The sequence below is a fragment of the Parasteatoda tepidariorum genome, chromosome 1 (assembly GCF_982258835.1).
Source record: "Parasteatoda tepidariorum strain Cologne lab strain chromosome 1, Ptep-v5.0, whole genome shotgun sequence".
Taxonomy (NCBI): Eukaryota; Metazoa; Arthropoda; class Arachnida; order Araneae; family Theridiidae; genus Parasteatoda; species Parasteatoda tepidariorum.
In genome coordinates this window covers 239,885-266,112 of record NC_141755.1, presented here as the reverse complement: position 1 = coordinate 266,112, position 26,228 = coordinate 239,885, and the positions used below count along the sequence as shown (strand labels likewise).

Here is a 26,228-nt window from a genome sequence, read left to right as displayed (position 1 = left end):
AAATTGAAAGGAAATATTATTGAAAAATTTTGAAATAAAAAAACTCGTTCTCGTATTTCCAGGTTATTTTCTTTTTTTATTTAATTATTTATTTATAGCACTTTAATGTTTAGTGGTTTTATTTTTTCCAATGTGTTCCTCAAGCGTTTATAAATTCTTTTACATTATAAAATAAAAACAACGTTAATGTAAAAAGGAGAAAAATAACTCCACAAATCCTGGGTATGCGAGCAATAGAAATGATCATATAAAAGATGGTTCTATTCAGAGGATGGAAGTAAACCTGTTTAATTGGTATTTCTAGTGGGTTGTTTAAAACGCAAATAGTTACAATATAACAAATAAATTTATTTTTAAATTTAACATATCATCGGGGAGAGTTGTTGATACTCATCTGATTTTTATTCTCATTAATGTTTAATTATAAATAAATTTTGCAAAATTTTTTTTTTTTTTTGATTTATCAGAGAATACGAATTTATTTAAATTAATAAAACTTGCAATATGATAGTAATATTTTAAAGGATGGTACCGATAGATCCTTTTCAAAAGCGTTTATAAGTGTATATGTGAACAATATACATACTTTTTTTAATTTTCGTATTTCAACATTTTAGTTTTATGTCTCCTGGCTTACTCAGGCTGGAAAATAATCAAAGTTTTGACTGGAGATAAATTCTGCTTATAGTGGTCAGAAAGTGTTTTAAAATTGTGTTGTACTCCTGTACAGAACACCAGTGAAAATTTGAGCATTTAAAATAGTCAAGAAGTAGTCGAAATTTTAATAGCAAGAACTTTCTTTTTTTTTTTGTAGAATAATAGTTACTTATTCTTATGTTTAAATTCCAGGTTTGATTTTCTGTTAAATAAGATGTGTCTAATATAAATCCTGCAAATAAAAAGGAATTGATTCATTATTTATTTATTATTATCTTTTTAAAAATTCGCTATCCATAGAAAAAAAAAATACTTTTCTGAAGAATAAGCACAAACACGCTTTCAACGTTATTATGATTAAACTGATGCCAGTGTCTCTCAACATTTTTGGTCTGGTTAGTCGCACTTCAAATATTGTAAGAATCTGCAACTTCCACCTCTGTAATTACCTAAGCAACGCATTTGCGTTTCTATAGTTCTTAGAAAACTGTAATAGTGGTAACAAAACTATGATAAAGTTCGAATAAGAATTTTGTGTTTCGTCTTGTCACTACATATCAAAATGTGACGCAGTGTTTCCTTCTTACCAAAACAGAAAATGTTTGATTGATAAAATATCAGAAATACTCCATTTGTCAACTCTAATCCCATGTAAACACTCCCTTACATGTTTCGAAACTACATTTTTTTAGAACTTACTCGCAAAACACCATGTGAATCAGTTTACTTATGCATAGATAATTATTTAAGGTCTATGATTACTTTCATTACTGTGGGAACTACACTGAAGTCTATGGTTTTGCTAAAGTGTAATTAAAAAATGTTTTTTACAGCGAAGAATTGAGCTTTCCCCTCTCGAAATAGTCTCTAAATTTTCATTGTAATACATTTTTATCACTTCTAATTCTCACGATATCATAGTTTATTAATTTGATTTGGTTTTAAAAATAATTTGATTGTTAACGTCACACTTTAGCCACAATAGGCAGTTGACAACGGCCAGTATATCGTGTTTTGTAATGATCTGAAGATAATCCTTATCCTGAAAACAGGCGTTGCTCTATTACAATTTAGATAAAGAAAAGTAGATTTTGATACATCAAGTGTTCTTAGTTAAACTCTTCTCAACTACTTATCAATTTATTTGAAAAACGAAATTAAAATATGATTTCCAGATCCAAAATCGTATCATTATTCTCTAATTTAGGATTCAATATTTTGCTGATTCATTTGTTTCTTGTTCTTTTCACCTTCATTCACTTGCTATATCAGGAATCATTTTCAGCAGTTATAGAAATTACCTTACTTCAGAAGTTATAGCTGTGTTCATCCATAATGATGCACTCACTTAAAAAATAAAACAATTTATCTGAGAAATAAATACTTGAAAAGTACAATTAGAGCACACAAAATTTATGTTTTTTTTAACTGAATGTACAGCTACAGGAGATGATGATATCATACTTTTTAAAGAATAAAAAACATTTCTTCCATTGCAATTACAACATAGTAAAAAAATTTTGCTTTAGTATAAAAATTCTATAAGAGTATTCTAATAAATAATAGAAATATTTAACGTAAAAATACACTAAATTACGATCAAAAGCAAACAATCCCTTAAAATCGTTTCAAAATTACGCATGACCTTGTCAACGAAACAATCCTATCGATGAAATGACTATATCTACGAAATGACTTTGTCAATAAAACGAACCTGTCGACGAAACGATCCTGTCGAATAAATGACCTTGTCAATGAAATGATCCGGTCGATAAATTATCCTGTCGACGAAATGACCCTGTCGATGAAGTGATTGTCAATGAAATGAACCAGATCTAAAACTCACGTAGGAGGGAAGGATATGGTCCCTGTATCACTGACCTGTCAGCGAATGACCCAGTCGACGAAATGGCCTGTCGACTAAATGATCCAGTCGACGAAATGGCCTGTCGATGAAATGATCTGACGATGAAACGGTCTATCGATGAAGCGATTGTCGCTAAAATGAACGCGAACCGTCGGTTTTTCCTCGGAGCATATGGAGCAAAATTAATCATTTTGAACGAAAACGCCTGTCCACTAAGGCTTGCTTTTGTGAATGAATACCTTCAATTGGAAGATGTTCAACGATTGGAGTGGTCTGTGATGTCCACTGACCTTAATCTCATCGAACACGCATTGGTTGTTGTCCTTGAACGCTCAATTGGAGCTCGTAAACCAGCTCCAATGACCATTGATGAGCCAGAGAGTGCCTCGGTGCAAGAGTGTATGCGATTGCCGCTTTGAATGATAAATAATAATAATTCCTTGGTAAATAATAGAAAAGTCCGAGTCGAGCTGTTAGACATACACCCTATTAGACATGTTTTTCTCTGTAAGCTACTGTGCTGTACAAGTGACCAGTTTATTCATTTAAGGTACAAGTTGTCTATATATTTTGTACTCGCAGACATTGGTTTTATAAAGAAAGATATTTTGGACAGGTTTGGTTCCATGTGCTCTTTCTTCATTTCATTTCTTCGTTTTTTTCATTTTTTTTTTCATTTCAAAATAATCTTTAGTTCCATCAATTGTTTTAACCAGTGTTAGTTAACGATTTAATTCATTATATTTATTTTATTTACATTTGTATATAAATATTCCTTACCCTGGAATAGGCACATTTAAAGGGAAATTATGGATGTCAACAAAAAATTATATTTTATATTGTTTTATTTTGTTTTTATATATTTTAAAACATGTTGTTGTTTTTTTGTATCTTTTTATTATATTGAGTTTTAATTTTGAAAAGTGGATATTTGCTAGGATGTTTTTATGAAATATCTGAACTGAAATAGAAATCTTTTTTCTTTTCTTTTTTTTTTTTTTTGAAGTAAGATATTTCTACTATAAAAACAATGTGCCTTTTTTTAAATCATCTTGACGTGCGAATTCGAAATTTATATTTAGGAAAAGCATATCTTTTATGTTTTAAAATGATTTTTATCGAGTCATTTATTATGAAATTGGAGGGCGTTTCGTGGGCTTGTATATTTTTTTGAACTTTGTCGCAAATGAATTTATTTGAAACAACACATTTGGAACATTTTTAATATTTTACAAGTTAGAATTTAAGTGCGGAAAAAATAATAATTAACGGTATCGATATCTTATTAGCCATTTACGTAGAAAAATAGCGGGGATATTAAGTTAACAACTCCCATAATTATAAACATAAATACACTTTCATTATATATCTGATATGCCCTCATTTACTCATGCTTCAGAATCCTTTTAAAACATGAAGACAAAAACTGTGCACTTAAGAAACGGAAAATATTTAAGTGAATATAAAATAAAAACGTAGTCGAAGCCTAAAGAGTCAGAACCGATGCAGCTAGGATTGTAAATATCAAACTTGTTTCATTACCAGATGAAACAAAAATTTGAAACTTCAGCAAATCTCATCAGGCAATTAAACTGGTTTTTAAGTTTTCAATTCCACTTTCCTCAGCAACGATTCTCAATGGACCTCAATGGCATTTATTTTTTTTTCCTGGGGTAAATATTTGATTTTGATTCTTTAATATGCATTCTTTTGCCGCCTTAAATGTTGGCAAGTATCATAATCATGCATAACTGTGTCAGTAATTACAAAACACCTTTTAACACGTAGTTGTATTAAATTTATTCAACCGTTTAGTTGCCAGTCTTACAACGCATAATCTAATGCATAAATCAAAAGGGTTATTAATTTATCTTCGCTATAACAAGGTCCCCTCTTACTTTATGAAAATCCATCCAATTTAATGAAAAAACTTTTAAAAACTATTTTGACATTAATATTTGAAAATCTTTTTTAACCGAACGAGAGAAGTGATGTTCATTCCTACGGTGAACTCAATAGATTTGTAGAACAAATATTTGTATCGAATAAATGAGGGAATTTTAAATTCTTGTATTAAATGGATTTTTAATTGTGTACTTAAATTGAATTAAGTTAAGCTGTGGAAATAAATATTGCTAGTGCGTTCCTTACCTAGTTTGCTGATCTGAAACAGTAAACAAACTTTAGTCAAATTTACACTGCAATTCACTAAAATTGCTTTTTGTTAAATTATATTGGGAAATAAAACTTAATAAATGATAGGTAACAAAGTAAAAAAAGGTAACAAAGAGGGAAAATTAACAGTATAGCTAAATTTTAAATTTTCTTGCTCTACAGATAACTGAATTTCAATCCTATAAATAGTTCTACATACCTATATTTATTTTAATAAACTTAATGTTTAATGAAATACTAAATTAAAATCAATAAATAAAGTTACTCAGAACAGAGGAAAGAAAAAAACAACTGCAAGTCAATTTATTTGGACAGGTTAAATTAAAAAAATATCTGCATAAAGCTGAAAAACGCAATTTGATCTTTCCATAAAGAAAAATCAATTAAGCATTAAATTTAAAACAATTATGACAGTAACAGAAGAGAAAGTGAAGAAAACATTTTTACCTTATAAAAGCTTTATTTCCTTAGACTACATAATTCACAATTTATATAATCTATTACAATTTATATGCAATTAAGCCATCTGTTAAGATGGTTAAAGAAGGCTTGGACTTAGCAGTTTAGCTGAAACTGACATATTAAAAAAGTATTACTCAGGAATTATTTCTAAAATGACAATTTCAAACAATCTATTACTAAAAACATTAATTTGAATGTTCAAAAATGTTATTTGGAATCATTTTGTTTCAGTAATTAAAATGACTCGTACTTAAGGTATCAAAAAAAATTTGAAAATTATCCATACGTCCTTCATACACTCTTTGTAAAAAAAAAAAAATTGGGCAAAATTTTGCTAGAAAAAGAAATTAGATTTAAAGTGAAGCAAATAAGTTATTCAGAAGTTTTTTACATTAATGAGTTCCTACTCTATCCTTTATAAGAAAAAAAAATATTACTTACCTGAAATAATCTGTTTTTTTACTAGTTATTTCTTTTAGGAGCTTCTCTAAAATATATAAATATATTATATTTTCTTTTTTCAATATCAAAAAGATAATAATAAAATTGAAATATGCCTTATAAAATTACACAAAATTTTAAACAATCATTTATAGTCGAAATTTTGGAGAATGGTGTTAAATTTTTTATCAGTTGAATTTTAAAAATCAATTAATTAAAAAAATATACTTAATTAGTAATTAAAAGATAATTATTTTATTCATTAAAAATTATACATATTTCGAAACTTATATTTTATTATAAGATTTATCAAGAATCGATTAAAAATTTATTTTATCTGACAATTTTCAGGAGCGTCCCTCAAATCGATAAGATAAAAGGCTTTCATGGCTTTGGTTTGTTATTTGAAGCTGAAAAACAATAGAGATTAAGTGACAAACAGTTTCGCCTAATATTTACACAGCTTAACGTCATTTTGTGCTTTTGGTGAAAGCTTCCATCAATTACAGGTAAATTAATACAATTGCATAGATTGGGAAAAGTTATTGTTGATCAAAAATGCTTTAAATCTTGTAATTGTTACCTAAAATGTTCTTTATAAATTCTTTAGTTGCATTTTCCATAAGAAATATTTTAATTGAACAACTTAGAAAATACTATATAAATCCAAAAATTGGTCTTGATATATAAAATTCTTTATAATTAAACTGCAATCTTTATAAGTTTGCGCAATAAATAAACTGACTTAGTCAGTTTTTGTCAATCATTAGTAAATTAGAGTAACTTTATGTATTATAAAATTAAATAATTATAACATTTTGTGTTCACGGAGAAAAAAAAATTCAAGTAAATTACCGCATTGTATGGTATTAGCATTTGTGGTAATAAAGAGCACACTAATTCTGGTAATAAAATCAAAATATATGGTATTTAAACCATTCATTTAGTAATTTTTCTATTCATATAGTGAAGGTTTATCGGAAATTTTGGTTTTCAAAACTATAGCTCTTATTAACACACATTTAGTATAAACTACGAAACTTAAAAACCAATTCAAACGAATAAAGGATTTTTATCCCATGCGTTAAGGTGTAGATTAGAATTACCAAGTTTTATCATACAATATTAAAACTATATTTTATTGTTAATTTTACCAAAATTATTACCAAAAGGTTTCTGTAAAAATTATTTAGCTTGTTGGTGTTTCCATAGAACCATAAACACGGTAAATTTTACCATATTGTGGTAGTTTTGACCCTACTTTTTTTTTCAATGCTGAAACACGTATGAAGCAAGTATTTTTACTAATTCTAAAATGATTGGATCTTATTGAGTTATTTTCAGAGTAACAACTAAATCCCTTTTATACTAAGGCATAGAAATTTTATAAAATGATATTATTGTCATAGCTTAAATTTCATCCATTAAGACACAAATTGTACAAGAAAAATAATATTTTAGCTAAGAAATGAAAGGGTTCGTATCATTGACCAAACCAATGGACTAATTTAGTTGTATGAAATTTATTTTATTTACAAAACTTTAATTCATCATAAAAATATGATTTATCTTAAATGGAATAGTTATACATTCCATTCAAAAAGTAGTAACCGTTTCAAGTTAAGGCGTGGTTTAAAGGAACTCACGCTGTGTTTACTTTATTTGAATTAATTATTTTTATAGATAACTTCAAAATCCTTGAAAATAGCAGAAAAATAAAATGAGTGAAAATTATACGTCTCAGTATTAATAAAAAAAATATTTATTGAAATTATGCATTTGACTGAAAATTTGTTGAAAATCTCTAATTTCAGCCATCTGATGAATTAAAAAGTAATTTTTTGATTATTTAATAGCAATTATAAAATAATGCATAGAGACTTACTCCGTTTTTATGAATTAAATGTTTCAGCAGGAAACTATGAAAGCGATAAGAATAAGTATTCTATTGTTCTACTTTATTCTCAGCAGCTGGTTACTAGCATTGTAATCATTCCACATGATTGCTCTTGCGAATTTGGATTCTTTCATAATTTTTTTTTTTTTTTTTTTTTTTTGGTTATTAATCTATGTAACTTTCATTCAATTTTAAAAAAGCTTTCTAAAAACATATGGTAAATATTTTAATATTAGGGTACCTTTTTTTTTTCTTAGTGTTCATAAAGTTTTCAATTACATATTAAAACCATTTCTTAATTTTAAAAGAATGCTAAATAAAAATTAAGGTAAAGATTCATATTTTTTGATTTGGGTAACAATGCATTGCAATATTATTTGGTAACAATATTATTTGGTAACAAAATGTCAGGGTATAAAGAATCAATAATTTTGCTGTGTGTACAATTTATTTCCTTTTATAACCGGGGTTGAACAATAGACTCAATTCTGAGCTTACGACTTTCAATGTTCAACTTCGTAACCTTGCAATAACTCAGAAAACAAGAGAACTCCAGGATTAAGAATTCTAGCAAACTAGCCTTCGTGGTTCACTTTTTGATGTGACTAACCCGCATTTGAGTTACAAGGAGAGAAAAACCGCGAAAACCTCCCACGGTTAGCCCGCCTGCAATGGGGTATTTTTATTTGTAGTTCATGGCTGATAATATTTAAAACTAATGGTAATAATAAAATAATAGGAACAATTCCACCATTATGATAACAATTATTTCTAATTTATTTTGTAACAAACAAGTCTTCTGTTTGTTAATAAACATAAGTTTTATGTAGCCTAATTACTTCAAAAACTCAAACCCTTAATTTATTTAGTTTAAAATGATAAAATAAAACAATAAGTTATCCAATATAAATTTTAAATTAGCCTACGTCGAAAGGTTAGAAAATTTTTTGTTCATTTTAGTAGCGTTTATTACGTTAAAATTTTTTTTAAAAAAAGTCGAAAAAGTGACCCAGATTAAAAAGGCCGCAACTGGCCACTGTCTGGTAACAAATTTCTTAATTTAGCCCTATATTTATAAAATCTTAGAAAAATTAGAATAATTTCTAGGATATTTATAACTTTTGTGTGATCTAGAAACAGAATGCCGCAATCGATTTGTGTCCAGACCACACAAAAGTTAAAAATTTAAAAAAAAAAAAAAAAAGTGAATAAAAAGAGCTGAGTAAATTATAGGGTGATTTTATACCAAGTATATGATATTTCAGCAGTTTCGTTGTGCAAATTCAGCATATTTTTAATGAAGTTTGAAAATTATTTATGTACACGAAAATTAATGATTGTCATAGTTTTATTTATATTGAATAATTTTATATTTTCTTCTGCACTTTCCATCAAAATGTATAAGTATAGGTTATAAGACAACATTATAATACATTTCAATAGTTAAAAAAATTTTACTAGTTATTTAAAAAAATAACTTTAGTTTAAAATATTTTAAAAAAATCTGGTATGTCATTTTAAATGGTGAAATATATTTCCATGATAGATCTTTTACAGTGACAGATTTTTTACCGCTCGATGAATTTAATTCCCAAGAAGTTAGAAGCGCTGTATGTTTTGAAGTAAGAAACAAATACCTCAAGGATTAGTAGGCAAATTGCTCCAACCAGAAAGATCACTGCAATACTTTTGACTGGAAAACTTTGTAAGAGATTCAAACACAGTCTTTATGAATTACTCTACTCTTGTAGAAATCGGTTTAACATATTCTAGGGCCTTTTTAGGCAACTAAGTCTTTTAAAAAATGTTTTTCTGAGAGGAAAACACAAAAATTAAATTACCTTTATTGGTATTAATACAGAGAAAAAAAGAACTTTGAATAGAGGTGTTCAAATTCAGATTTCACAACATTTAAGTGATACATACATATTATATATAGTTTGAACAGTTCTCAAGACTCATGTGACAGAAATTAATTGTCAACGACAACAAGTAAGATTGGCAGTTTACCACTTCATTCAACTAACTGATCGTTCTCTACCAGTTTTAGGCTAAGCACAAATATTTTACTGTGGCATTATTTGCATTGGAATAAGATTACATTACATTAAGACAGAAACAGAGTTTTGTATATGAAAAATAATATTCTATTTAAGAAATAAAAAGGTGCTTATATGCAAAATGGGTCAAATCAATGGACAAATCATTTAGCTGTTTTATTCATTACATTTGTTTTATTTTATTGACAGAAATTTTAACTTTTATCCTTCAACACAACATATGATTAATCTCAAATGGAGTAATTATGCATTATCAAAAAGTTGAATGTGTCAACAAACGTTTCAAATTAAGAAACTATTGATATTTTAAAAATGTCTTAATAGAAAGTGTTAATTCTAGTTCAATTACTAATATTTTATAAATGTCTTCACAACCCTTGACAATAGCAGAAAAATAAAAATAACGTAAAACATCCGTCACAGAGTTAATAAAAAAATATTTAGTGAAATAGAGCTTTTACGCACCACTATTTATTGAAATCTATAATTAGTTTATAACATTACTGTTTTTATGATTGGTTTATAATATTGAACACATCTTATTCTTTAACAGCATTATTGTTTTATGTCAGTGTTCATTTCATAAATATAACTCGTACTTTAAAATAAGCCCAATATTTTCTTAAAGTATTTTGTATATGAAAATAAAAAATAAATCAATTTCATTTAATTCAAAAGGTTAAGTAAAAGTCGAAGTTAAAACTATAACGCAATCTGTCGTTAAGCAGCGTTGCAGAAAACAGCATCGCGCTGGTCCCTGAAGAAAACTCTTACTTCAGAAGTATCCTTGACACTTTAAAGTTGACCAACGTTTCTGTCAAATTTCGTTTCTCTGCCATACTGGAAAAAAATGACGCAAGAAAGCTGTTTTAGAATGACTAAACGCTTCAATGCTGCATCACATAAATAAGCAGTTTCATTTTCTAAAGTGAGTTCGATATGCTGTGGAAAAATTTTTCTCCGTTTTTTTTATACTCAGTTTTAAGGTGGTACTATTTGAAAACACTTTTCCATCAGAAAGCTAAAGCTGTCTTAAGGATTTATTTGTGATTAAGGGTAAATAACGTTTTAAGCTTTCTTTATTTCTCTGTTAACGTTAATATTTTAATTCTATTTCACATCATTTAGATGAAAAAAGTTATTTTTTTACAGATCTTTAAGCCTGATAATATATTTACAGCAGTAATTTTAATTGCTGTCTTATAATTTCTTATATTATCATCATATTTTTCGTCACATGTGTTTTATGGTCATCATTTTTATTTTATTATCAAATATTCTTGCTCTTCAATTCCATAATTATTATCTTTCTTTCCTCCAAGTCCTCCAAATTCCCATAACAAATCAATGCCTCTGGGGGTACTGATCCAGGAGTTTTCTTATCTTCTGGATTGGTTTACAAATTACAAGGCTACGGAGTTGAGCATTAGTAGTTCTAAACCCAAAATTGGGTCTGCTGTTCAAAGACGGTTATAAAATAAAATAAAATTAAATATCGAAATAAATTTTTTTAGCTGATCTATTTATCTCATAAAAATAAATTCAACAATTTTCAATTTACAATTTTCAGTTTTATAACTTCATGGGAAGTGAGAGAATAAGTTATTCATCAAATGAATTTAATCGGGCTGAGGACTTTGCCTAGACATATCAAAGTCCCAAAAGATATCCAAGATTGGAAATAAATAGAATACACAGTTTTTTTTTCTTTCCAACTAATAGATTTTTCTTCTTATTGAAACACAAAGTATATAAGATGGGTTATGTATGGAATAGTACGTAAGTCAAATGAGTTGCACAGCTTTTCTGGTTCATTCGCACTCTTTTATCGAAATAATTCATTACCATTTTGCATAAATGTGGCTGAATTTTGTTGATGCAGAGTTGAATCACTTCCTCCAATGCACGGATGGACGTAAGCTTGTTAACCTTTGACTTCAAATAACTCCATAGAAAGAAATCCAATGGTGTTAAATCACGTGATCTAGAAGGCCGATTCTGATCATCGAAACAAGATAACACACGGCGAGGAAATATCTCATCGAATTACAGCAGTCAAAGTTTCATTATTTTTTAAATATTGTTCAACAATTAATAAGTTCTTTCGTGTAGTGCTATATTTTAAATAACCCTATACTGTCAGTAACCCCATAGTTGTCAAACTGAATTCTTTTTCTGGTTGATGCAAACACTAAATTAATTAATTTTCGATTGAATTCAAATCTTGGGTAGATTTTGGGACATCCTTTATTATATTCTTCTGTTTTAAAACATTATTTAATTTTGAAATATTGCAACTAGGTATTTCCTGAAATTTTCTGATTTAATATTTAAAATGATTTACTCCTAAAATCATTTTAAATATTAAATCATTTTTCTACTTATAGTAAATATTAGGTAGTTAAAAAATTTCTGCAACACCCTTACAGCATCTCTAACTCTAAAATCTCGCATCTCTAAGATCTCGTTTATCGCAATAACGAATAAAAATCGGAAGTTCAGTTTTTTCCGAAGTCATTTAGAGCTTATTAATGAAAGTTTAGACTAAGAACACCAAAAAAGGTGATGCGACATGATCTTCTGGACTTGGTCTAGGACTCTAGACCAAGGGGATAAGCAACAACAACAACACCAAAAAAGAGAACAAAAGGAAAATTCATATAAAGTTGTAATTTTCGCAAGTGTTACTTTCTTAACAAACCTATATTCTAAATTCATTCTTAACATAGCATAACTATAATTAAATCAGTGCAACATAACTAATAAATTGACTCCATAGATTACAAATTAAAAATTTGATTACTTTTTAATGTTTTTAAAACTACTAGCTTTTCATATGCGTGACGATAGAATCCCGTAATTGACATATCTACACCTTTCCCATTACTTAGAATGAACAATTTTGACTGTAGTTCCGAAAACGATGCAAATTTTGATTGGTTCCCGACAAGTAGATTTTGTTGTTATTTCATAGCCAAATCAAATTATCGTCACTTTAAGTTTGACTTAAACTTTAACTGACACTTTGCGCTGATTGATATCACAAGTTTCAAATAGTTTCTTGATCGTTAAATTTGGAATTCATCGTCAATAAATATTCCAACTAACAAAAGACTGTAACTACACCGCTGACAATATTGACAATATTGCAAGTTTCAATCGTTCTGTGGCAGTTACAAAGAAGAATTAGATTTCATATTGTCAAAAGAGCAGCTAAAATAAACAAATTTGTAACTGTGTGTTTGAAGACAATATAAGCTTTAATGCTGCCCAACAGACAGTATGTATTGTCTTATCATCAATTGAAATTCCGACTATTTAGTGTGATAAATTTGCAATTAGTGCCTGATGACAATTTTACTCACAATTGTTTTCTAAACGGAGCATGCAAACTTTTTCGCCATTTAATCGTGATCGAAATTTTGTCGTCTTTCCGTAAACAACCAAGCAAGCAGATAAATAAAAAAAAGTAAAGAGTAAAATAAAGCTGCAGTTTTAAAACCTACATTATTCGAGTGGTCCAAAAACGAAAAATATTTCGATTTTTGTCTGACCAAAAACAAAGAATGAATCACTTTCATAATACAACTTCATCATCACCAACCACTCACTTGTCTTTCGAAAATGATGCACAAACGTTTTTCGTTTTTGGTCTGGTCTGGCAGAAATAATCTTATTCTCACCGTTTAAACTCACTTAAGAAGCGTAATCATTAAATTTTGTTTATTTAATTTCATTTGTATTTCTTTAATATATGCCAAATAATTTAAAGTAACTGAAGCGAAATACTCATAATTTTTATTAAAATATTAATCTATATAAACTCATGTTTGTGAAAATTGCAACACCATGAAGGACTTACGCGAGTGAGCTGAAATTTTCAGGAAATGCAAAGTAGAGCATGATATGCAAATGATTAGAATTTCAGACCCGTAGTGCATGTGTATGCTGAGCAGCGCCCTCTGAACGGCGGATGGATCCGAATAAATAGACGACTGTAGCCTAGCGAGTATGGTTATCGGTGGTTATCTGCTAGTGGTAAATGTCAGCTTAGTCATTACTTATTCCTATTCGACGAAAGAGAGCGAGATTTCAACAACTTACGGAGTTTAAACGGGGGAGAATCATCGGCCTTCGTGAAGCTGGATTATCTTATCGTGCAGTAGCCGCTCGTGTGCAGCGTGACAGCAGCACAGTGATGCGTGTTTGAAAGCAGTGGATAGACGAGTGTCGGACAACTCGGAAATCCGGGAGCGGACCATGATATGTCACGTCAGCTCGCGATGATAGACACCTGTTCGGCGTTGCGCTAACGGACCGTACGGCTCCCTCTAGACAACTGGCAGCACGGTGGTCAATAGCTGCAGGTGTTTCATTGTGCGTATCAATCGTATCAATCTTTTATCAATTCGTAGACGTCTGCTGCAGCGTGGACTGCGCGCAAGGACTCCTTTATACAGGATCCCCCTCACGCTAAATCTTCGCCGCCTGCGGCAGCAATGGGCCAACCAGCATAGGGACTGACTTGCTGATTGTCAGCGTGTCGTGTTTTCTGACCAATCCCGCTTCAATTTGTGGTACCATGATAGCCGCATTCGTGTCAGATGCTATACCGGTGAACGCCATCTTCCGGAGTGCGTTATCGAACGTCACAGTGGTCGAACACCCGGGGTTATGGTCTGCGGTGACATAGCATATCATGGACGATCTCAATTGCTATGAATTGTGGGTAATCTGAACAGCAACCAGTACATCAGTGAAGTTCTACAGCCTCAAGCTGTTCCCTTACTTCAAACCTTGCCAGGTGCTGTATTTCAACAGTACAATGCCCGCCCTCATATTGCTAGGACTGTTCAATCCTTCCTTGCATCGCGACAGGTACAACTTCTTCCTTGGCCGGCGTATTCCCCGGATATGTCGCCGATTGAGCATGTGTGGGATTTCGTTGGTCGGCGTCTCGCTCGTAATCCTCGTCCTGTTGCTTCTACAGACGAACTTTGGGTACGCATTCAAACAATATTGAATTCTCTTCCTCAGACAGACATTCAAAGTTTGCTTGACTCCATGCCTTGTCGTGTAGCAGCACTTATTGCGGAGCGTGGTGGTTACTCAAAATACTGATTTTGATCTCTTGTTACTGTTTGTTTGCTTTGAAAGTTTAATCATTTATTTGTACCACTACCACTCAACTGTGTATTAAATTTCATTCAATTATGATGATTCCTTCATGGTGTTGCAATTTTCACAAACAAGAGTTTATATAAAAATGAATGTCTGTGAGTGTGTCCTTTATAGACTCATAAACCATCAGACCGAAAGTTATAAAATTTGGTATGCAGATAGTTCAAAGCACGAGGAAGGTCACTGTCAGCATCAGAACATTCAACAAACCGTTCGAGCGCGATGAGTGGAAAACGAAATAAAATTTCCTGATCGGTTAAGTGTCATCCATTGTTTTAAATTTTAACAATTCAATTTATCATTTATTTTAAAGATAATATCAGTGATAATTGCTACTTCATAGCTCTATTTGATCAAAAAATAGTTTATTGCACGTCTTTAAACATTTAATTATTTTATATTAGCTATGTCAGATAAATTCAATGAACATTACGTGGTAGAACGCGTGGTCTACGTCACCAAATTTACAATTTGTCTCACACCAAGTGCTTTTATTTTTTTTATATTAATTTTTTTAAACTTGCTTCTAAAAATATACTTATTTAAAACCAACGGTAATGGAATTCGCGACAGCTTCGAACTATAGGGGGCGTTGTTGTATGAGACGAATACCTGCGATTTCTATATGCACAGTCACTCAGTTACTCTGGAGACACCTTTATTGTAGCGTGTAGCATTATATCGTTCCTTCTTTATTGTGGCTTATTAAATTTTAAAAAAAAATGTTTGATATTCTTTCTTATGCAAACGATATTAATAAAATGGTTCCTCTTTTCTTTTAGAGAAGGAACGTCCAAAACACATCGAAAGAATATATTTGTAAATAAATAGAAAAAAATATGTATTTTCTTATTAGAGTTAAAACCTAATACCTGAGAAGTAATTTTACTAAATTTAATGATATAACTTGAAATGCCTATTTAAACTTTACGTTCCATAGTTTTACGAATCATATTACTTCAAACATTAAAATAAGCAAAAAGTATACATAAGCCTCATAATTGCATGTAACTTAATTTTGTAAAAAAAGTTTTTTGACAGCAATTTTTATCAAAAAATTTTAAGTTTCAATAAAAATCATTATTTAGAAAATAAAAAACGTAAAATAAAGAATGCTTACTAAACAAACAAAAAAACAATTCTAAAAATTCCTCACATTAAAATAAAAAACTTTCATGCTTTTTGTTTTTGTCTTTTTTTATTCATATTCGGACGTAGAAAATCATTCCATAGAAAATTATCATCAAATAAGAAAAAAAAATTATTCACAAGTAAAATTTTTTATTTTATAAATTATAACACTTACCTGCTTTATAAATCCGGAGAATTCCGAATGAAATGACCTTTATTTTCAAATAATATGTACATAGATTATCCCTTCATTACTTTTAGATAACATACCACACAACAAAATTTTATAATTGAAAGATCTCGATATGAATTTTAATATGTAGCTTAAAAACAGAATAGCGGAATTCTAGTTGAAATTATTCTTTCAAAACTAAAAAATACTTACCACGAAAACGATAAAAATTTAATAATAATCAGCACAAATGATACTATTTCAAGTAATTCGTATGATACTTTATTGTTTTTTTCCGAATTATATAAATACAGAAATATATACTATTCTATAAAAAAGAAGAATATTCTAAAACTATTACAGTTCTGTATTCACATTTATACATTGGAGTGAAGAAAGCAATGTTGTCTTCTCTTTAATTCGTAATGAATTGAAGATCAAAAAAAAATGTTTTTTATATCAGTACACACATCTGTAACAGTATGGGATCCCGAAATCGGAAGTTATCAGTTGCAAGTTTGTTGATAATAGAAAGATAAAAATTATTGAGGAATTTTTCTTCAAATGCTTGGCGTGTTCTGTTCTTGAAAGATTAACTAATTCTCTGGAAAGTTTTTTCAAGTTCTTCGGTCTTTTATTTCGGGAAATTTTGCTTCTTATTCGCTGCTTAGAAAAAGGCATTTGACTCTGCCAATGATTCCGATGAAACTGAATTAAAACTTAATAAATAAATGCCTGATATTTTCAGGCTCCCACTAGAGGGCAAACTCTTGCGATCACGAATAGAAAAAAATTATGTATACAAAATCAAAATTAATGGGAAAGTGGTACTTATTCGTTTAGGAAAGGGATGGGCAAACTACGGCCCGCGGGCCAACTGTGGCCAGCCGGAAGGTTTTATCCGACCCACGGATAGAATTTTAACTTGCCGATCCGTGGTGAATATAAACAAGATACATTATACATCTAAGGGAGAGTCGGGTAGCCCATCCCACTTAAAGAGTATTGCTTATATTTCTGCATAATATTGAGTAATAATCAATATTTTTGTATGTTTCTATTGTTTTACCATCTAATTAAATAATGCAAAAAGAATAAACAGAAAAAGAATAGTTTAACTTAAAAAAAATAGAAATTTAAAAAAACATGTTTTTTAGCTCTTTTCAAAATGTGTCGGGTAGCCCCTCCCGTTACAAAAATTATGTTTTTTGACTGTTTTTTCAGGTGTAAATGAAATTGACCAATGTATTGACAACAGATAAACCTCATTATAATTTTTATCACAAAATTATTTTATTTATTACATATTTATATACTTTTAGTGAATTCTATCTTTTAATAACAATCATTTAATAACAACAATATTTGTTGTTGAAAATGCATATAACATTCAAATTTGAAGCAATAAAATAATAATCTTTTCAACCGTACATTTATCGACGAAATAAAATTGGGCGTTGATACCCGACATTTATGTGAGTGGGGCTACCCGAAATCCATTTTTTTTGTTAATTTGTAATTACTCGAACAATTTTTCACATATAAACTTCTTTCTTTGTGCAAATTAAACTTAAGACTACATACTTTAATGCTGTATTTATAGAAAAAAATATTTTTTTAGTATTAAAATGAAGTTTAATCGAAACATTCAAACAATTTTTCTTAATTTCCTGACTACTGTATTCAACATATTTTCAAAACTATTGTTTACCATGTTAACAGCTGCATGAATACTTGAAACTTTGAAAATAATCTTTTTTAATATAACAATTAATGTCCGATGGTCCATTGACTTGAAAAATATTCCATACATATGAAATTGACTGTGGGCGGGACTACCCGACTCTCCCCTATATTTTGTCTACTTTGCTTAAAGCTATTTTTGTTCTTTCTTTTTTAACAAAGTACTGATGGCCTTTTTACTTTCTCTATTGATGGAATTGATGGAAATAGTTAGCACAGACAGTTTCAATGGGTTAAATGTTGAAAGCAGAAGTTCTTTATAGAATAGCCGCAGATTAGCTCCAACGAGCATTTGTCTTTCTCGAGGAGCAGACATATGGAATCTAACATAGGTGAATTGTGCTTCCCATGAGGCAGACAGCCAATTTAAGCTCCAACGAGCTGATTTTTCTGTCGGTGTGAGTTCTAACATTATTTATTGCGTGTGGAGAGATTGCACACTATTGTTGTTTCAAAATATACCAAAGTTTGAGTTTTGCAAATCATTACCAAAATCTAGTTTCCAAAATTTAATATCTCATGCCCAGAAAATCAGTGCCATGTTTGCTTCATCTTATATATGTGAACAAGTGTTTTCAACTATGAACCTTAGAAAAAATCATTTCTGAAGTAGACTAACAGACAAGCATTTAGCCTCGTTACTTAAAATAAGCACATCTCACTTCGAGCCTCAATATAAGGAACTTTTAAAAATGAAATCGCAATTTCATTCATCTCATTAAATATTTAAATTAAAACTTGTATATCGTTTTTTTATTTTAGAAGTTTTAACTCAACCCATCAAACTTTTTTTTCTCGATTTTTTGCCATCGTCCAAAAAAGTTTGCCCATCCCTGGTTTAGGAGAAACATAAAAAAACGACACCAATGATGCTTAATTAATTAAGTTAAGCATATTAAAATAAAAAAAGGCTATGTACTAGCTATGTATATAGCTCAAAGAACCGTAAGAAATCGTCATGCTATCATTGACGACAATGATGTTTAATTAATGTTGGTAATCTATATTAATTGAAATTTTAAAAAAAAGTAACTTCTGAACTAAAGAGCAAAAATAAGTAGAAAAGATACTTATTCGTGTTTTGGGTAACCGTAAAAAATCTGCATATTATAATTGACACTAATTTTAAATTAATATTGATAATGTGTATTAATTGAAATAAAGTACAATAAGCTATGTGATAAAAAGTCAAGCTCATGGAGGAAAGATTTATTGAAAATTTGTTTAAAAAAACAGTAAAAAATCGTTATTCTCAATGTATCACTGACGGTGATGAGTACTACTGGTATTTTATGGCAATTGGCGAATTGGTTTTGATAAAAATTCTGCAACGGGTTTTGCGTAGTTTCGGAAAACATTTTTTTCCAGTGGTAACTAAGATAGTGTTTTAATATTTTAATGAATTTGAATTAAAAGAACATTTTCCCACCAATACTTATTAATATTTTAACACTAAATTAAAGGCGAAGGTAGAGAAATGGTCATGCTCCAAAATCCGTATGAAGTTCTAATTAAAAAAATTCGGCTTTAGTTGGCTGCCACTGATAAATACGCATAAACTCAAATATTGATGTGTTATGCAGTAAGTACCAATTATACTAACTGCACCAATCAGTTTTAATACGGATAGATTTGAATTAAGTGTTTAACAGCTCCTCGAAAAGGTATATGTGCCTGTGAAAATCACTTAATAGTGGTTAATTTTAACTATCATGAATCGGCTGGGAGCAATGCCATCATGCCAAGAGATGCTAAATACATTTTATCTTTATTCCAATGGTATAAATTACAAACAACGAGCTAGGCTTACTTCAAAAACGCAAGGCTACCAAAGAATACAACATATAACATTAAATAAAAAATATTAAAATTATTTTAGCTATATTAATTGAAGAACACGTGTATCTGAACTATTTTATTGCCGATTTATTAGAAGGGGGCACTAATAATTTATTTTATGTACCACTACCTAATTTTAAATAAAAGTTATGCAAGTATATTAAAAACTAATATGGATCAATTATGTTAAGATAAAAGTGAAAACAAAAACAGCTCAGTTACAATTAAACATACCCATATTGATGCAACCACTTTATCTTATTTTCTATAGTTAGTTAATTCAATTAAAAATTTCATTCACCTGGTTCTTCCATCAAGCTCTTTAATTGTGTCCGTATATGCCTTTCAACTTTTTCAGCATCATTGCGTCGTGTTTCTCAGTACTGATTTATTGATTCTTTTCTCTTTTTTTTTATTCTCCCGTGCGAAGAACGGGTATTCAGCTAGTTATGACAAATTTTAATCTTTGCAATCTTTGAAGAACATAAAACGTTAATGTTACATACCGAATTCGTAAAATTGATGCATGTCTCGAGAATATTTGGTGAACATAAGTTATCTAGGGATAAGTATTATGGTACAAAATCTTAAGTTAATGTAGGAAAAAATCTTTTCCTTAATTTTTTTTCTTCTTTTTTTAACTTTTGTTTGCTTAAGCAAATTTTTCAGTATTTACGAAAACGATAGTAAAGACTCATTCTAAAAAACTTTTGAGACGCTAAACAACTATTAAATTTTAAGAACAGAATCCAATTACAAACGATAGATATTAGATTCTGTTCTAAAGCATCAGTCACAAAAAAAAAACGAAAGAAAATGTATTTATTTAACACAAAAAGTTTGTTACAAAATGAAAAGTATTTGTAACTGAAAAATCAAAACTATTTGTTTTTACTGTGGAATTATTTCTTGTTTCAGTTCGCTTAGAAAGAAAAATGGCTGCCATTCCGTCAAAGAATGATGATGTGAAAAGCAGAATCTCAAAACTGTTTTTTGAGGAATCCCTTTGTGATGTGACGTTTTTGGTCAATGATCTGTCTCATCGATGCCACAAGCTAGTACTTGCCAGTGGAAGTAAAGTGTTTGAAGCCATGCTGTACGGTAAGATGGCAGAAAATGAAAGTGAAATCCGAATACCGGATGTTACAGAAACAGGATTTCGCATAATGCTTCGGTATAATGTAATATCATGTTTATATCCTCAATTTTAAGTGATAATTTTGAGATATTATCATATTTGAGATATCTGCGACATAAATTGCACATTAATATAAATAAAATTAATATCATGCCTTTGTGAAACTTTCAAAATACTATGTCATCAAGTTAACATAGTTTGTTTACCATAGATCTGATTAAAGTGTAGAATCGGGGCTCCTTGTTTTGGCAACAAATTTCAATTGTAAAATTTTGACTAAACTCAGTTTCTGGTAACCATGATATTCTTTTCAAGCTGTCTCTGCTTTTAATGAGGTCAGCATCGAGTTACCACAATTTCTATTTATCGTAATGTGATTGGTTCTTGGTTTATTTTCTTTATTTTCATTCGCATTCCTATACCAATAGGAACCTAATCCTCTTGGTTGCATCTGTAACTGATTAATCATTTATGAATTTCTAGTGGACTGGTAACTGAAATAACGTCTGCTTAGACATCTCAAGAGGACATCTTTGATAAAGTGCACAGCTTGGTTCAAAAAAATGGACCACATAGATTGAGTAATAATCTTTAGAGTTGGCGAATGCAAGCGAGTAGGGAAAGGAGCCCACTAGTATAAGTTATTTGTTTTTATAAATTATTGGCAATTTGCCGAATAAAATAAAACACGAGTCTCTTTTAGTGATCCAAATGATTTAGCACCAGTAGTTTTTACACATTTACTGCAAAATGTATGACCTGTATATTTTCTTCTAATGTATTATATTATTTCTAATGCACAAAGATATCAAAAATTGTTTCTTTTTTAGATACCTATATACAGACACTGCAAAATTCGAAAATGAGTTTCAAGCATTTGAAGCAGCTTACTGTGGCAAGAAGTATCTAATAGATAATTTAATTGAGCTTTGCGAAAGTTATTTGCTTTCTCACGCAGTTTTAAGCTTCGAAACAGTACTCTCCCTTTATGAAAAAGCTGCTTTTTTGGAGTTGAAAAAATTACAAAATCGTTGTCTCAGTTACGTGTCTCGACATGCTTCTAAAATTTTGATTTCTTCAAGCATGCTTTTCATTTCAATAGCAACTTTTCAAAGAATCCTGGAATTAGAATTCATGGATATTAAATCTGAGAAAACAATCATAGAATCTCTATGGAAGTGGGGAGAAGAACAATGCAAAAAGAGAGGTGTAGATAAATGTACCAAAAATATTCGAAATTCAATAGAAGATCTTCTGAAATATGTTCGTTTTTTAACACTTGGTTTCGAAGAACTGGAAGATGTTTTTCAACATTATGATTTATTAGATAACTCTGAGCAGTTGGCTATTCTTTGGAATATTGCGATGTCAAATAGAAAGGAATCTGTTCGACTGCCATCAAACTTATGTGTAGAATTTAAAAATAGGTAAGTAATATTCCCATCTTAAATACATACTTTAGTTATAAAAAAAAACATTCGAAGTCATGGGTGTCTCATGGGGAAGGAATAAGAATACATAGAAGGAATTAAAATACATAGTCACAATAGTTTTAAAAAAAATTCTTGTATGTGATATCTCAAATTTGTTTATATTTTATTAATTGTTGTAACTATTCATGATTACGACTTGTCTCGGTTTCATATAAATTCAAACAGATGAAACTTTGTAAGTATTGCTTTAGTTTATTTAAAGTACTTAATACAAAATTTCTGATACCCTTTTAGCAAGGATGTATGCAAGGAGTATATATTGTGGAAAATACCATTGGTGGAAATTATCAGAAAACTATTAATTATTTGTGATAGTTTCTCAGAGAAACTTCTGTTGGCTCTATCATAGAAAAATAGTTCAATTTAAACTAAGAAAATAGCTCATAAAATTTCGATTAGTTGGTTAGGAATTTCGAACGCTCTGTGAATTAAAATCAGGCGCTTTTCATTAAAAGAACCATCAATCCTATCTCGTCTAGTCGTGATATAGGGCGGAGACTGAAATAATCCTAGTCGAGATTCCGAAAGGTCAGATTTTTTCCAAGTAAAATTAATTATATTGTAACGGAATTTAATTTATAAAGAACGAATTCTGTGGTTTGTATCCCATTCTGCCTCCGATATCAGAACAGCACCACCACTGCTCATCTTTTTTTTTTATTAAGACACTGTTGTTTCCTTTTTCTTTCTTATTTCTAATACTCCAGCACTTACTATTTTTCTTCTCAATACCTATCCTTCCTCACCAGCACTCTATACAACCCTCTATTTTGAGTCTCTAATCTCTCTTAAAGAAATGTGACTGAAATAAAATTTAATTTTTCATGCGGCTTTTCATTTATAGTTGCATTAACATTCCTGTTACGTAACTAACATAACATGTGATTCGAATTAAGTTTCACACACCAAATAAAATTCTTCAAAAAATATTTTTATAAATGTTTTGTATCGTTGTACACAAACAAATTGAATTGTTTTACTATAAACCACTTTAAATGGAAATTTTGTTCATTAAAAGCCCAATACTGGTCGTAACACAATAATCATAGGTTATTTAAGACTTCTGTGAAATCATGAAAAATCTATTCCTAATTTTGTGAATTAGTGAAAATCGGTCCCGATTTCGTAAAAAATCTCAAAAACAAATATTCTCTTCTGACTTTTTGTGAAAATTCTAATTTTATGAAGTTGGGAAATTCTAATCATAATTTTGTGAGTATGAGGGAAAATGGCTCTGTTTTTGTGAGAAAAACCCACGCACCAACCAAGTCTTTTAATAGTTTTAAAATTGTTAACTAAAATCGTAATTACCTCCGTTTTTCAAAAGTAGTTTTGTGAAGGGATAGTTTTTTCGATAAAGTATTTGTTAAGGATTCTTTTAAACTATCTACTTAATGACAAGTTCGTTTTAACACTAGAAAATTTTGCGAAAGGTCCGTTATCGGACACAATTTCTCCCCCATTGACACATAAAGATTTTTGTTTTATATTTCAGGTCCATAAAAAGTGCATCAAGATTAAAAATACCAACTAAATATAGATATAATGAAGACATCATGAGGATCTCAACTAAACGATTCAAACAATACATTCGTTTGTCTGTTGAAGGATCTGGCATCACAATGTATGGCCTGGTCGTGGCCATGAAACCAATTCCCTGTTATTCTTTTTCTCACATACAATTAAAAATTGATATTACGTTGTATAACGAGACAACAAAACAATATTCAAGAGCAAAAATAGTCAAAAAAGCTGACAATCAGGAATGTAATGATCAAATCGAAGAAGTTTTATTCGATGAATTTCTGCGTCTTGATGATGGGGACATAGGTAGTTTAACAGTAGAAACTACTGGAGAAGGTGTGAAAATTATGGAATTCACAAAAGAAGAATTTACGCTTAAGTCGGCCAGTTCTGTAATGAAGTGCAATTTCAAGGTAGATGATAGAAGCAGTCTGTTGTTTCCTGTTAAAGAATTAATTTGCATCCCTGATTGAAAAAAAATTATTGCAGGAAAAATAAAACTATATTTTTTTAGGGTGAAATTTAATAATAAATCAATGATTGACTAGATGATGAAGTGGTTTCAGCACTGAACCCAGTAATTCAGTAAAACCAGCAATACGAAAAACACGTTTTTTTCATTTAGAGAAGTTGAATTGTGTCCAGTCATCATCAAATAAATACCAGTAATCATCAAATTACTGTCACAGTTACCGGGAGGTAAAAATGAATTGACTTCAGCATTGAATCCAATAATTTAATAAATCAAGTGTCACAAAAAAAAACGTTTTTTTATTTTTTATTGGTAGAAATTTAATTGTATCCCTCATCAAATCTCTGTCACAGTTACCGGGAGGTAAAAAATGAATTGATTTCACCACTGAATCTAGAATAATGTCCAGAAATCTACTAACATCTAAACGTTAAGGCGGCTCTAGTGTAATTTGGCTTTACATTTAATAAAACAATTTAAACAAGAATTTCAAAAGAAAATTAAAAAAGTGATGCACCGAAAACTCTCTAAATTGAAAGGGAAAAAAAATATCCGTCGGCTACCTTTAGCATATCAATTTAAATATCGAAGACACATTTTTGGTACATCAATAACATATTCGTTGTAATATGAATAAACATCTAGCTATAATAATATATTAACAAAGGAAAAAAATCGTGGCAAAGAACAAGACAATTATTAATATATACAAGATAATATTAATTTACACAAAAAAAATTATTAAAGATCAGGAATGAAAATAACTAAAAAGATTGAAGGAAACACTTTTGTTTCAATTTAAACACAGCAGGAAAAAATATTTACACATTTTAAATCCACATTGTTTTGTAGTCTAAATTCTTATTAAACCAATCATAATCCAATTAACAGTATAAGTTAACGATGAATAATCATGCCGTACACAAGAATAATGAAGTGATAATATGCTAAATGAGTTGAGTAATTATAATCCAATGATGAATATAAATTAACCACGAGTAAATGTGACGTACATTAGAATTACATTTATTTTGTTTTCTAAAGTTTTATTGAATCAATCATAATCTAATTAACAGTATAAATTAACCATGAGTAAATATTCCGTATTTGAGAATAATGAAAGTGATAATATGTTTCACTTGTTTTGTTATCTAAATTCTTATCGATTCATTCATAGTCCAATAGACAGTATAAATTAACCATGAGTAAATGTGTTATGCATGAGAATAATGAAAGTATGTTATCATAGTTTAATTATAAATATCTTTAAACTTGTAACAATAAATGTTAAAAATGTCAAAGCATTTATCAGTATTAGTCGCAAATGATTTTTTCCAAGCCAATTTTCAAAATCCTTCCAAATCATTCATTTTATTTTACCCAAGCCACTTAAACTATCACAGTTAAATGCAACCTAAGTAGAAATCAATCACACGTAATTAAAGTATTAAGATGCACTTAGTTAACGGAAATAAATCTTTAGAATTATGAAGCTCTATTAATGAATGTTTCATACTTAAATCAGCTTAATAAGATTTTCTGCCGTGGAACGAGAGATAATTTCCGATAAATGGGAAAGGAATCAAATTACAGAAAGTAATTAGTGCTATTATATTTTCCTTTACCTCGCATGAGAAAGTTACTCTATATCTGTATTTTACAAGAATATTTATAAGTTAAAATTGGGAAAAAGATTTGGTTCGAAGATCTTTCTACGATAAAAGAAATGAATAAAAATGAAAAGAATCAGTAAAAATCGAAGAAATTTAAATTTTAAGCTGTACTATATTGGTGAAAAAAAATTTCCGGACTTTAAAACGGGTAGACACAAGTATTTAAAAAGTTATTTTATCTTTTTAAAACAATCGTCTACGTAGCGAGATTTTTTCTCCTTGATAAAGTTAAAGAAAATAAAGTTAAACTAATAATTCACAATTTCGATTCGTTTTGGGGAAATCAAACTATATAGCGATGGA

General features: G+C 29.6%; 1 protein-coding gene across 2 annotated transcripts; it reads left to right on the top strand.

Moving 5' to 3' along the window:
- The first annotated feature begins 5,953 nt into the window (after positions 1–5,953).
- Positions 5,954–24,544, top strand: LOC107441231 (BTB/POZ domain-containing protein 6-A). Of its 2 annotated transcripts, none has more exons than XM_016054410.5 (4): positions 5,954–6,111; positions 20,544–20,799; positions 21,594–22,190; positions 23,752–24,544. In XM_016054410.5, exons 2-4 carry the CDS (start codon positions 20,561–20,563, stop codon positions 24,251–24,253), a joined length of 1,338 nt encoding a protein of 445 aa, XP_015909896.1. In that variant the 5' UTR covers positions 5,954–6,111; positions 20,544–20,560; the 3' UTR covers positions 24,254–24,544. The 2 variants fall into 2 exon arrangements, with proteins under 2 accessions (XP_015909896.1, XP_087013928.1); XM_087157802.1 differs by lacking the exon at positions 5,954–6,111 and adding an exon at positions 10,492–10,615.
- The last annotated feature ends 1,684 nt before the right edge of the window (positions 24,545–26,228 follow it).

What these genes read in the sequence shown, in the direction of transcription:
- LOC107441231 (XM_016054410.5), top strand. Translation starts at nt 20,561, where the DNA reads ATGGCTGCCATTCCGTCAAAGAATGATGATGTGAAAAGCAGAATCTCA. An exon ending in GGATTTCGCATAATGCTTCG is followed by an intron (nt 20,800 to 21,593) that starts GTATAATGTAAT and finishes TTTCTTTTTTAG; the next exon opens with ATACCTATATACAGACACTG. An exon ending in TGTGTAGAATTTAAAAATAG is followed by an intron (nt 22,191 to 23,751) that starts GTAAGTAATATT and finishes TTTATATTTCAG; the next exon opens with GTCCATAAAAAGTGCATCAA.